Source organism: Acomys russatus, chromosome 29 (genome assembly GCF_903995435.1).
Source record: "Acomys russatus chromosome 29, mAcoRus1.1, whole genome shotgun sequence".
Lineage (NCBI taxonomy): Eukaryota > Metazoa > Chordata > Mammalia > Rodentia > Muridae > Acomys > Acomys russatus.
Genome location: NC_067165.1, coordinates 8,613,816 through 8,626,627, shown reverse-complemented (window position 1 = coordinate 8,626,627; position 12,812 = coordinate 8,613,816). Strand labels below are relative to the sequence as shown.

Here is a 12,812-nt window from a genome sequence, read left to right as displayed (position 1 = left end):
TCTGGCTGATTTTGCAAACTTGCGAGCACCTGTTTTGCATTTTTGATGCCAGGATTCAGTTTAAGAGGGCAGATCCCAGCAAATCAAAATTAGAACATTTTGCTAATCATGGCTGACAATCTTGTGATATTCAGTAGAAAAAAAAAATATTTTTTTTAAACTACAAGCCCTGACCAACTCACCAATTAAAACGTGGGTGGCTTCTTTGACACCTATCTCACCTGTGTGCATTTCAAGGCCCATCTTGAGAATAAAGCGTATCTGTGTGCACCTCAACCAGGGGCTTCTTATATTACAGGTTTTAGGTGTTATTATAAGTCTTCTCTGAGTTATATATGTGTGTGGGGGGAGGGTAAATTTAAGGTTTCTTTCATTTGAAACCTTTTTCTGGGGCTGGGGACTCAAGGGTTTGAGACTTTGAATGTAATCACAAGGGTTTCCAAGCCCAACCTGAAATCAGAGTCTTGGAAGTTAGGTGGGTTACGTCACTGTATCTGTGAGGTTCTCATATGTGACCCGACAAGCTCCTCTGCACTGCCAGGGACATAGCGGTTTCATCTTTCTCAGTAGAGTTGTGCTCCTTAACACCCCTTCACTGGTTGAGGGAAAGAGATGTGGTCTTCAGTGGCCACCAGCACACGCCCCACTTTATGCAGGTCTTTCTTTTGCCACTTGGCTGTGCATGGTAAGTACCCTGACTCTGAAAACCAGCCCATAGTATAAAGGGAGTAAGTTGACTGCAGCTTCACTGGCAAAGAGCAGCAGCCTCTTCAGTCTCAGTCCCAGTCACCAGTCAGGCCAACTATCACTCCTCTGCGCATGTCTAGCACAATGCTTGCCTGTTTCCAGGCATACGACTCATCTTTTCTAGCTCGGCCGCACACCTTTGCTACTCTCTTTCTTCAGTGAGTTAGCACCAAATGCTCTGTTGAAGAAGGCTGTAACGTACATGAGACTAGGCACAACTGGCCTGCGGTCCATGTTTTGCCGTATCACCCAGTGTCCGATCCAGCCTGTCCCCATCCAATCAAACATAGCTAGCGCTAGTCGATAACAAGATTTGCCTTTTTATTGGAGCCCAATTTGGATGTAGCTTCCACTCCACCTCAGTGTTCTGGGTAACCATCTCCGGCTTGAGTGGCAATCCTACTTAAAACCCCTTCCTGGCTCAGGCCTCGGCCTTATATTAAACACTTAGTTACTTTCTGCACATAAACAGGGGTGTCAGAGGCTCACACAACTGAAGGGGAAATAGTTTACAAATCCGTCTTTAAAAATAATATAATAACTATTAAACCATTTTACCCCTTTAAGGATCTGTGTCATAAATGGTTTTGCTTTTGTTTTATTGTTAGTTTTTATGCAAAAGGGAAACTTACTTTGGTGAATAGTAGAAAAAATAACATCTACTAAGTTGTTCTACTTAGCATTTCCTTAGATTATTGTACAAAATCTAGTTAAATGTGAAATTTTGTTAAGACTTCTAAGCCTCCAAGAGTGTCTGCTTATTTTTAAAAACACTCATAACTTCTACTTTGTCTCATACCCTTGTCTATTTTGGACTTCCTCTTCTCCCAATTCCTCCCCTCATCCCTCAAAAAAAAAAAAACTCAACCAAAAGAAAAGCAATATGGTCATCAGTGAATAGGTCAAAACTCCCTGAGTTTAGTGTGGAACATAATGTTGCTGATACTGTTCTGCCATAGACTCTGTTATCCTAATTGTTTCTTCCATCACATGGGTTTATTTTATCAGACAGTGAATACAGTATAAAGAGTTACTTTTTTTTTTTCTTTTCACTACTACACGCACACAAAAAATTGACATTTCTAACCTAATACAAAAGTTGTTACACCAAAGAAAAGAGCATTTTTGTGCTTTTTAAAAATGTATATACCAATTCCAAATTTATAACTACACAAACCAGTTGAGGACTTGTTCTAATGATGCTCAGAAATAGATTTGAGATGATACAGTGTCAAGGAGGAGCACATCTGTTATTGCTGCTCCAGTTCTGTGGGAGAACCCTTATGAGTAAATGCTAAATGGAACATGAGCCACTCGACCAGCTAATAGCAAGAGACACCCCCACGTTTCTACCACAGTAACACCGAGAGGTCTTTGGCAGACATAAGTAGAGGGACTGTGGTGATGGGTACAGTTGAGCACTTCTATCTAGTCCTCCATCTGCCCAAAAAGTAACAGTAAAAAATTCTAATCATTGACATCAAATTGTCACTCACCCAGTCAGTTAACATATTTATCCCAATGGGCCATTGTGTCTGTGAGAAGCCATATGTACTCCACTGAATGAATAAACCCAACAGTAGAATGGATGAAACAGAGTCCCTTCCCAGAGAACTCACAGTCTATGGCAGGGTAGGTTCAGGGTGGGACAATGTATGAACTTATACTGTGTTAGAACTGTTTAAAATCTTGATCTGGGGGTGGGGGGGTAAGGGGGATCTTTCATGGCTTTTAGGAAATGACTTGGCCATTCTCTTGGCATGTACATGCCTTAGCTGTCCAGCTACCCCATTGGAAGAAATATCACAGATGTTAGCTTTTGCATTTTGGTTTTGAAACCCTGAAGACTCTCCTGCAAACACTCACTCAGCCCTTTGCCCCGTGTCTGTGTCTGTGCATCTGTGTGTCATCCATGGTCAGACTGATGTCTGGACCAGTCCCCCCTTCTGCTTGTCCCCCCAGGTTCTCCCCAATCACGATTGACGGGATGACAAGTCTTGTGGGAATGAACATCCCTGGTCACACAGGGACAGGCTGGTGCATCTTCGTCTATAACCTGTCCCCTGATTCTGATGAGAGTGTCCTCTGGCAGCTCTTTGGCCCCTTTGGCGCAGTGAACAACGTCAAGGTCATCCGCGACTTCAACACCAACAAGTGCAAGGGATTCGGCTTTGTCACCATGACCAACTACGATGAGGCAGCCATGGCCATCGCCAGCCTCAATGGTTATCGCCTGGGAGACAGAGTGTTGCAAGTTTCCTTTAAAACCAACAAAGCCCACAAGTCCTGAATTTCTCACCCATACTTATTAAAATATATATATAAATATATACGAACAAAACATGCGCGCACACACATACACAAAAGAGAGAGACAAACTTTCCAAGGCTTATATTCAACCATGGACTTTATAAGCCCGTGTTGCCTAAGTATTAAAACATTGGATTATCCTGAGGTGTACCAGGAAAGGATTTTATAATGCTTAGAAAAAAAAAAGAAAAAAAAACAAAAAAAAATACCTTTGATGCATTGAATGTTCTTTCATAGCTGTCGTTGTTGAATATAATATACATAGATAGCAATGTGCAGGGATTTTTACCCAGCCAGCTAACTTTACTACCTTCCTTGAAGGTGGGTCTTTTTAAGATGACCATTCGCTCATTTGAAGAAGAAAAACAAAAAACACAAAAAAATAATAAACAATTTTTACAAAGTAATGGGATTCAAAGGAAGAAAAAAAAAGATTTTTCTTTTTTGTCAAAATGTTGATCCAATCAGATTGGTTAGAAACCCCCCACACAAATTAAAGAGGAATAATAAAAATTGCAAAAATGAAAAAAAAAACTTTTGCAAATTTTTTTATTTTTCCTTTTTTCTTTTATATCATGTGAACTAAACCAGTCTTCTGTTAGGGGATGGGGAAAGGGGGTACCTGATGACATTAACAATTTAATAACTAACATTAACATTGTTGCCAAAGAGGTGGTCTCTTTGCTGAAAATGGGTTTCAAGAAAAATCTATTTTTATAAAATATAAAGAATTTTTACAAGAGAATCTGGATTTGAGAAAAAAAATATTTTGACTGGCTAATTTAGGGGAAATTGACAACTTTGTCGCGTTCATACTGCACTGGTAACTTTTTAGAGGTCAAGATGTGTGTTTTAAACTGGATTCGTAGACTGTTTTTTGAAGGATGGGCTATAAACAGATGATCTTCATATCTTTTCATAGCATGTAATAATAATAAAAAATATTAATTGCTAGGGGAAAGGAGTGTTCATTCTACCCAGGGTACCACAGTTCCCCACAGTCAAAACCCAAAAGCAAGGAGATGAGTTGAAAGACAGTTTTTCTTTAAGTCATCAGTATGGGATGTCAGCAGAACAAAAAATTTAAAAGATTCATTTTCCTTTAAACCTAAAACTTCCTTAGTTTGAGCAGTAGGTGCTACAAAATTATTTACATATCTTAGTGTCATAGTTAAATGTAAACGTGTTTAGGAGAAGAAAAAAAAAACACATTTGCTTTACATTCATTAAACAATTTTCGAATTCACTTTGTAGCCCATGCTGATAAAATTGGGCTGTGTGGGTACATTTGAAACACTGTTTATGTTGCTTGAAACACTTATTTATTTAATTGCAGATGTGATGATGCCTATGGCCAAGATCAAATATAGCTAGATTGGCTAGACTACTTGTTTGTTTACTTAAACTTTGGGAAGAAGCATATTATTGTGTCATTCTGTTGTGTGTGTATGTGTATATATAATATAAATATATATATAAAGTTATTTTTTTCTTTGGTTAATTTATTATAAGTTGTAACACTTGGCTAGTTTTGTTTGTATATGTCTTAAAAATGTTTTCTTATGATATTTAAGTGACAGTTAAAGAGGTATCAAGGTAACTTGTGTAGAGCTATCGTTTGATATATTGTCATGTTTGTTGTGAATATTTTTTCTTACTGCACAGTAGAAAAAAAAATTTAAAACTGGGTCTTTATTTTAATGTAATTCAGATTGAGGAAAACTAAACAGAGCTAAGGGAACAAAACGACTGTGGGAGCACGCTCCCACGTCCAGTGCACTGATCATTTTAGTACGTTTGTGCTTTGTATGGTTATATACTTAAAACAAAAATGAAACAAAAAAAAATCCAAGAGTCCATGCTCTTCCCTGGGTAATAGAAACAGTTACTCGCTATGCATAATCTAGTTGATAGTAAAATTTGCTATTGCTTTTCTTGTCTTGTTACATAAAATCTTTTCAATACAAGTTTAGTCTTAATGGTAATAAAACGTTATGGTTATTTATAACTTGTGCTTATTTTGTGCATTTTTTTCCCATGCTGAGCCCACTAAGTGCATGTAGACAGGACTGTTGTTTGCACACCGAAGAGGCAAACTCTGTAGTAGTCGTTGTAGTGGTAGACAGATAACGAAACCCGAGGCTGCATCATAGACTACTCCTTTAAATTTTTTTTCTATTTTTTTTCCTCTTTTCGGTTTTTGGAGAAAAATAACACCAGATTTCAGTTTAGAGAACACTCGTTCAACATTTCAGGGAAACCTTTTTACATCACCTGCTATGAATGAATGCGGTTTGCTGGCAAAGTTCTGATGTATTTGCTAAGCATTCATGGGAGAGGCATGCCAAAATCTCTTCTCTATGATGTGTTCAATCTGGGGGAAAAAAAAGGAAAAAAAATCTTAGGACCAGGCAGTTGTATACTTTAGTTATAAATGAATGACTTCATGTTAATCTTGCTAGTTTAGATGATTTCTGAGGGAAAGTATTGTAAATGTTTTTTTTTTCATAATCTTGTTGTGTTTGAATTATTTGTACTTTATCTGTCCAGACAATAAATGAAAGTGTGTAGAATGAATTTGAGCTTCCCAAATTTTTAAATGTGTTTATTCAAATTTTTTTCTATAGTCTATGACGAATCCCCTGATATTCTCTCATTAAGTTAGAGAAAAGTTCTGTTTTACAACTTAGCTCAGTCAAAGTTTGCTCAGTATTTAGAAGTTATGCTCGTTCCATGCCACTTAAAGTGTGGTCCCCGGACCTGCAGTATCTTTGTCATCTGAGAGCCTGTTATAAATGCAGATTCTCGGGCAGAAGGCAAATTTAAGTAGAACTTAAGTAGATCCCAGGATGAATCGCGGGTCCTTTAAGGTCCGAGGCACACTGTCTTAGGTGGTAAGCCAGAAGATTTGGCATTTCATGTGGCATTGAGACACGCTGCTGTCTGTTATTTATGAGGTTGCCTGTAGCTTGTTAGGACAAAGGGTCACCATTTGCAAAGCATCCGGTGGTGTACATCAGGCAGGCTGTGTGGGGACGGCTGCATCCTCTCACTCTGTCCTCTCAGCAGCCTATGTTCAGCAGATAGCACCATCCTCCTTTGACAGGTAATTCAGGCAAGGCTCAGTGAGACTGAGGAACCTGAAAACAAACAAACAGCAAGTCTCCAGTAGGTCTGAATCGCATCAGAGTCCTCCACTGAGGTCGGCTTGACTACTGCGTTAAGGAAGCACACCATCTGTTCTGAAAAGTCACAGCCAAACAAGAAAGAGCATCTTTCGTTATTGAGCTCACTTTTATTTAGAAGTAGCAAAGGCTTGACTTTTATTTAGAAGTAGCAAAGGCTTGACTTTCTGTCTGAGAGGGAGCCTGACACAAGGACTTTTCTTGTGCAGTGTAAAAAGAACATGATTTAGCCACAACCTACAGAAGTAAAAAGCGCCTACCTTATCATGACGTCACATTCAAACCCACCCTGAACTTTGTAGAATAGGCGTCTCACCTATTTCCGAATGCGATCATTCCTTGGTGATCTACTGTCTATCTTTCTCATTTTCTCACTAATTGAAAATTCATAATACCCAGTGAAACATCACCATCCATAAACTAACACTTCTAGAAAAAAAATGCCCCCACTGATCCAGATGAATGAACAGTCCGATTCTTTTCCATTTCTCATTAACCCCTTTTTATTATTATATTAAATTACCATATCAGATGGGATAATTAAATTCAGAGCATAGAATGGGATTTAATTAACCAAGTTAAATATTAAGCCTCTAAGTCAGCCTGCACCTCAACAGTTGAACTCAAAAGGTCCCTTTAGCTTTCTCTAAATGCAAGCCCCTCCCATTTGGTTTGTAAAGGAACAAATAGCTGTCCGCAGAAAATAGCACCGCTTCACAAACGTGTTTGTAGGGTCTAAAAGCTTTGCAATTAGCCTTGTGATAGTCGCCATTCATCGGGGGCCATGCTGGTGTTGGGCCATGGAAAGACGCTATAGTCTTTCTCAATCATGTGGTTCATTCCTGCTCCCCAATAATAGATCTTTGCAGAAAGTTTCACAAATAGATGTTAAGTCTTTAAATAGGTTCTGAAGATGTCCTTAGAAGGACATTCCACATGTACACTCTTCCCAACATAGGCACACTGTGTCTGCTTAATGTGGAATAAAAAATAAAAAAAAAAATAAAAAAACCATCTTGTCGCAGCTGTCCATCCCATTACCTTAAATCTCCCAGCAAATATAGTTTCCGTGGGTGTTTGTAGGGAGCTCTAGCAAATCGTAAGAATGCGGAGAGATTATTAAATTTCTTTGAGGTCCAAGGTACATTATATTTTGCCTGGATGAAAAATTGCATGTCACAGAGGGCTGACAGCATTTACTTAGTGTTATTTCTATTGAAGAGATAGGAAGTGTGTGTGTGTGTGTGTGTGTGTGTGTGTGTGTGTGTGTGTGTGTGTGTGTGCTGTGTCTGTAGTCATTACCATATGAGCACTGATCAAATCAAAACATTACTTACCTCCATCACCCCAGATCATCACACATTGACCAGATGATGATTTCAGCCAAAAATTTTTATTTGAGTTCTGTTTAAATTTTTTTCAAAATCAATTGTTTATTCATTTGTAAATATGATATTCAGTTCCCACAAGGAACAACAATTCAAAGTCATGTGGGGCTAATATTTCTTAGATGACTTAAGCATCTCAATCTGGCACAGAATTACCTTTGCAATAGATAATTCTAGAACCTTCTACCCTCTAAGCTGCACTGTAGGCACTGTCCTTCCTGGACCTCACACATGAGAACAGATAGAGGCACTGTGCATCTGTTTCTTAATGGCCGCACACATGTGAGCAGGTAGAGGCAGCGTATATTCATTTCGTAATGAATGCACACATACAAACAGACAATATATACACACACACACACACACACATATTTCTCAATGGACGCGCACATGTGAGCAGGTAAGAGGCATGAAGTAAGAAGGTTCATTTTTCAACTTTCAAATATGAATTCAAAACCCATGTCTGGCAGACAGAGGGAACGTATTTTCTAAACGGAAGTCATTAAAATCTTAATTTAAGGCCATCCTGTCTGAATTTCTTCCCCAGCCTTAAAGGGAACTCAGGAACACTGTTGTATAATAAATACCCTCCACTGCTTTTGTTCTACCTGATGAGAGGGATAATAAAGGGAAATTACATTTTATTTCCATGAGCTAAAAGCAAGTTTAATATTGTCCAAGAATGACTTGTACCATTTCTTTATCTTATTAGCTTTTTGGCATATTAGGTAATAAGATAATTTCTCCTGGTGCAGTGTTTATGTAAGAATCATATTTCTCTGTGTGCAGATCACTTACCGAAGTGTCTGTTAGCGGGAATGATGCGTAATCGGCACTTAAGATTAAAATAGATCTGAGAACACGAAAGTGTTCCTTCAATTAAAGGAACAGAATTGCTCTAGACTCATCTCTTTTGTTTCTGCCGCAGACTGAAAACTGGCTTAAAATCACCCAACCCCAGGTTAATTACCAGAAGGTGTTCTATGCAAATTCAGCTTAATCTACTGGTGGTTCAAATTCAAAGTCGATTCACATGACTCACCGGGATGCCTTGTAATTAGTTCAGACGCTCTCCAACAAAGTCTTTGAGATGTAAACACTTGTTTCTGTGGTCAGGACCAGTATGTTGAAAGCCTTTGCTGTTCCCACTACTAAGGTGCCTGTTCCAGAGAAAGGCTTCACCTTCCATTTTACACTGAAGGAAGTCTCAGAGATCAGATACCTTGTGCGAGTAGGTGGCAAAGCAAGAATTCAAACCTGGGTCTGCCTAGTCCTTGATACACCATTATACCACCCTGCCTCTGAGCCAATTTCTTCTTCACAGGGCCAAAACAATTACCAAATGGCCCTCTCTTTGGTAGAGAGTAGAGATGAGTCCAGTTATACAAGGAACAGGGGGAATCCCGCTAAGGCACTGGGCCTCCTTGGATCTTTAATAGAAAAATGCATCCCATAACATGTTTTACAGACAAATTGATAAAGAGAACCTGACAGTGATACTTTTAAAGTCCTATTGTTCAATGGTGATTTAAAAATAAAATTGGATTGTCAGGTTTGTGCTAATTGCCAAAAGTTATTGAAATACAAAGCAGTTGAGGACAGAAGTAGAATGCGGGGCTATTGCTGTGTCCTCCAGAGTCCACGCTGTGACTCACATGACTCCCTGAGAAGAGAAGGAACCACCTCCTTTGAGCCCTTTTCCTTTTTTTTTTTTAATTTTAATTTATTATAATTTATTCAGATTACATCCCAATTGTCATCCCCTCACTTGTATCTTCCCATTCCCCGCTCCCTCCCTCTTCTGCCCTATTCCCCTCCCCCAGACCTCTGACAGAAAAGGATCTCTTCCTCCACCATATGACCTCAACCTATCAGGTCTCATCCAGACAGCCTGCTTCCCCTTCCTCTGTGTGGACCTCTCCACCAAAGGGAAGTGATCAAATAGGGGGCACCAGAACTCATGTCAGAGGCAGTCCCCACTCTCCCCAAAACCGTGGAGAATGAACTGTTCATTGGCTAGATCTGAACAGGAGGTCTAGGTTTACTGCATGCATTGTCCTTGGTTGGTGCAACAGTTTGTGCAGGCCCCCGGGTCCAGATCCACCAGCCTTGGTGATCCCCTTATGGGTCTCACTGCTGGACTCCAGGTGAGAGTGGTACAGAAGATTGGGGGGGGGCGGTGTATGGAAGGAGCCCTTTCCTTAGAATCTAAATCCCACTCCTAAGTCTCCTTCATAACTTAGTCACTCCTAAACACCTGTTAGCAGCAGCTCTTGACTTCCAGGATGCATTCAGACCATCGCAGTGGTGACATGAAAGTAAACAGTGACTGGAAGTATAATGGCCCCCAATTGCAGTCAGGATGTAAAGTTAATTAGTTAATTAAAACATAAAAACACCAAGTCCTTCTAGTTGCTCTTCAGAGTAGCCCCACCTGTCTCCACAGGATGCAGCTGGTAAGCTCTCCTTTCATTAACACTACTGCTCCTGAATTCTTAGAGCATTACTAAGAGATGCACAGCCGAATCTTCATTTAATATCTGACCAAAACGGGCTCAAAGAAACCTAGCTTCAATCTAATATCCTTCCACTAAAACATATTAGTGACCTTTAATATAGCCCTCCTTTTTCTTGACCACTCACCAAGAAATGAGGTTCGCCTGGGTAGGTGTTAAGGAGAACACTGCTGAGGCCTAGTCAGGTCCATGCTAGAATCCTTACTCTAAATTGCCATGGGCCAGGCACTGTAGCAGGGGCATGGTGAGCAGTCATGGCCAGACTGCTCTTCTCTTGTACCTAGTGTGTGAGTGACACCTCACCAGATCATGAGAGAAAACAATACAGAATATAAATTTGGAGCTTGGTACAAAGATGTGTGAGGCAATGATGTGCACTCTGTCTGTGCCAGAGGGAGAATTGCAGGACATTTTGAAGATTTCTGAGGAGGAAGAGGAGGAGGAGAAAGAGGAGGAAGAATACTCTGGAATCCAGGAAAGAAGGACAGTGTAAGTCACACCATTGTCTCACTGAGTTTGGGAAAGCCCTAGAAGATCAGTTCACCTCTGCACTCCTCTCCGTATGACTAGCTGTTATCTCATTCTACATCCATGAGGGTTCCTCCCCTTAAAAAGCCATTCCTCCACATCCAAGCCCCATTTCACTCAAAGTATGCACAATGCGCATTCTAAGAAACTTTTTTTTTCTTTTTTCTTTTTTTAAAGATTTATTTATTTATTACGTATACAGATCTCATTATAGATGGTTGTGAGCCAATATGTGGTTGCTGGGAATTGAATTCATGACCTTTGGAAGAGCAGTCAGTACCCTTAACCTCTGAGCCATCTCTCCAGCCCATAAGAAACTTTCTTGACCCTAGATTGGGCTAGGGATTCCTTGCTGATTCTGTGTGTCACGGCGCTTTTTGTGTAGCAAATTAGACTGCTGGAGGCATGCCTCCCTAGGAGCAGAGCAGCAGACAGTGATTACCTTAGAAGAACCCGGAGGCACGCAGAGTATATAGGGCCCATACCAAAGATACAGGGTGTGTAGGAAGCACAGAGGAAGCAGCAGTCGATTTCAGCTACAGTAGGGTGTGGCAAACTCACTGTGTAACAAGAAAAGGCATGCTGACCAATTGATAACTAATCAATTGGAAAACCAATTGATAACAAATCAATGGATAACCAATTGATGTGCTCTTCCTGGAGAAGACTATGTCTTCTGCCCTCAGCATTCCTTGGCTGCCTATAATCCTTTATCTAGCTAGGGTCGAGGCCTCAGGAGCTTTTCCCTTCCACTTTGGCAAGTCAATTGGTACCATCTTTATTCAGGTCATGTTTAGGCAGCCATGTGGTGAGATTTCATGGGCTTAGCTTCTGACATGAGGCACAATCTTCACAGCAAATTTCTTCCTACTTTTACAATCTCTCTGGCCCAACTTCTGAAATGATCCACAAGCCTTAGGTGCGGCGGTTATAGCATAGACTGACTGGCCTACACTGTTCCGCATTTTGATTGGTTGTGGTTTTCTGGATGGTCTTCATTTTTTGCAAAGAGGAGTTTCTTTGATTAGGGGTGAGGACTACACTTACCTGTGATTATGAGACTAAATATTTAGAATGTAGTTAGGAGTTATTCTGGCTTAGTAAAGTGATGGGTAATTAGCAAGATTTCCAGTACCAGGCATGATTTCCCTCTTGTTGACCCAGCCCTAAGTTCAATTAGAGAGTTGTTGGTTACCTCCAAGTTATGTTTGCCAGTTCCTAGGCATCACAGCTGGAAAAGACTATTGGTTGCCTTGCTCCTTTGGAAGCTTGCATGATGCCTTCTGGTACTATGAAAGCTCTTCCTCAGGGAAGAAGCTTTCCTGTTAGATCCAGCTTAGTCTTTTGCCCAACTTTGGCATAGTAAGAACAGTCCAACCATGCAGCTGTAGGATCTTTAAGGATATGGTATCACTTATATTATCACTATGACTTGACATAAACAAATTATGGGAAGGAAAGGTTCACTTTGGCTCATGATTTTGGAGATTTCAATGACAGTTCTTGCCTCCAGTGGCCTTAGGCCCATTGTGGGACAAAACATCATGTTGATAAGAGCATTTTGCAGGGATCAGAGTGCAGTCAGAAAGGGTCAGGACAATACACACCTTTCGAAGATCAAATCTAGTCTTCTCTGGAAATGTTCATGGACATATATTCATAGGCATTACCAATCTCCTAAGTGGTTTGTAACTTAATCAGGTAAACAGTTAACCATTGTACGGGGAAGTGGCTCAGTGGTTAAAGTGCTTGACACACAGCATAAGGACCAGAGTTCACATTTCCAGAATCCATGCAAACATCAAGTAGGTGTAAAAGCCTGCTTGCAATCCCAGCCTCTGAAGGAGGAGACAGGGAGTTCCCACGCCAAGATGGCTATTCACACTAGCTGTATTGGAGAGCTTCGGGCTTTATTGAAAATCCCTTACTCAAAGATGGTGGAAGGGCAATAAAAGAATGTGTCAACCTCAGGCTTTTCCATTTGTGCATCCATACTCACCCATTCACATAAACATGCAGACATGAAAACATGTGTACAGGGCTAGAGAGACGGCTCAGTGGTTAAGAGCACTGTCTATTCTTCCAGAGGTCCTGAGTTCAATTCCCAGCAACCACATGGTGGCTCACAACCATCTGTA

At 40.4% G+C, this 12,812-nt stretch overlaps 1 protein-coding gene across 8 annotated transcripts in view; it reads left to right on the top strand.

Annotated features, from left to right (window-relative positions):
• Positions 1-5,065, top strand: part of Elavl4 (ELAV like RNA binding protein 4) — a 142,999-nt gene extending 137,934 nt beyond the window's left edge. For 6 of the 8 annotated variants that reach the window (XM_051171340.1, XM_051171337.1, XM_051171341.1 and 3 more), the window contains exon 7: positions 2,668-5,065. In XM_051171340.1, the coding sequence (XP_051027297.1) occupies positions 2,668-3,037 (370 nt within the window). In that variant the 3' untranslated portion in view covers positions 3,038-5,065. The remainder of the gene's footprint in view (positions 1-2,667) is intronic. The other 2 variants (XM_051171346.1, XM_051171342.1) reach the window with 1 other exon arrangement.
• Positions 5,066-12,812: the final 7,747 nt, after the last annotated feature.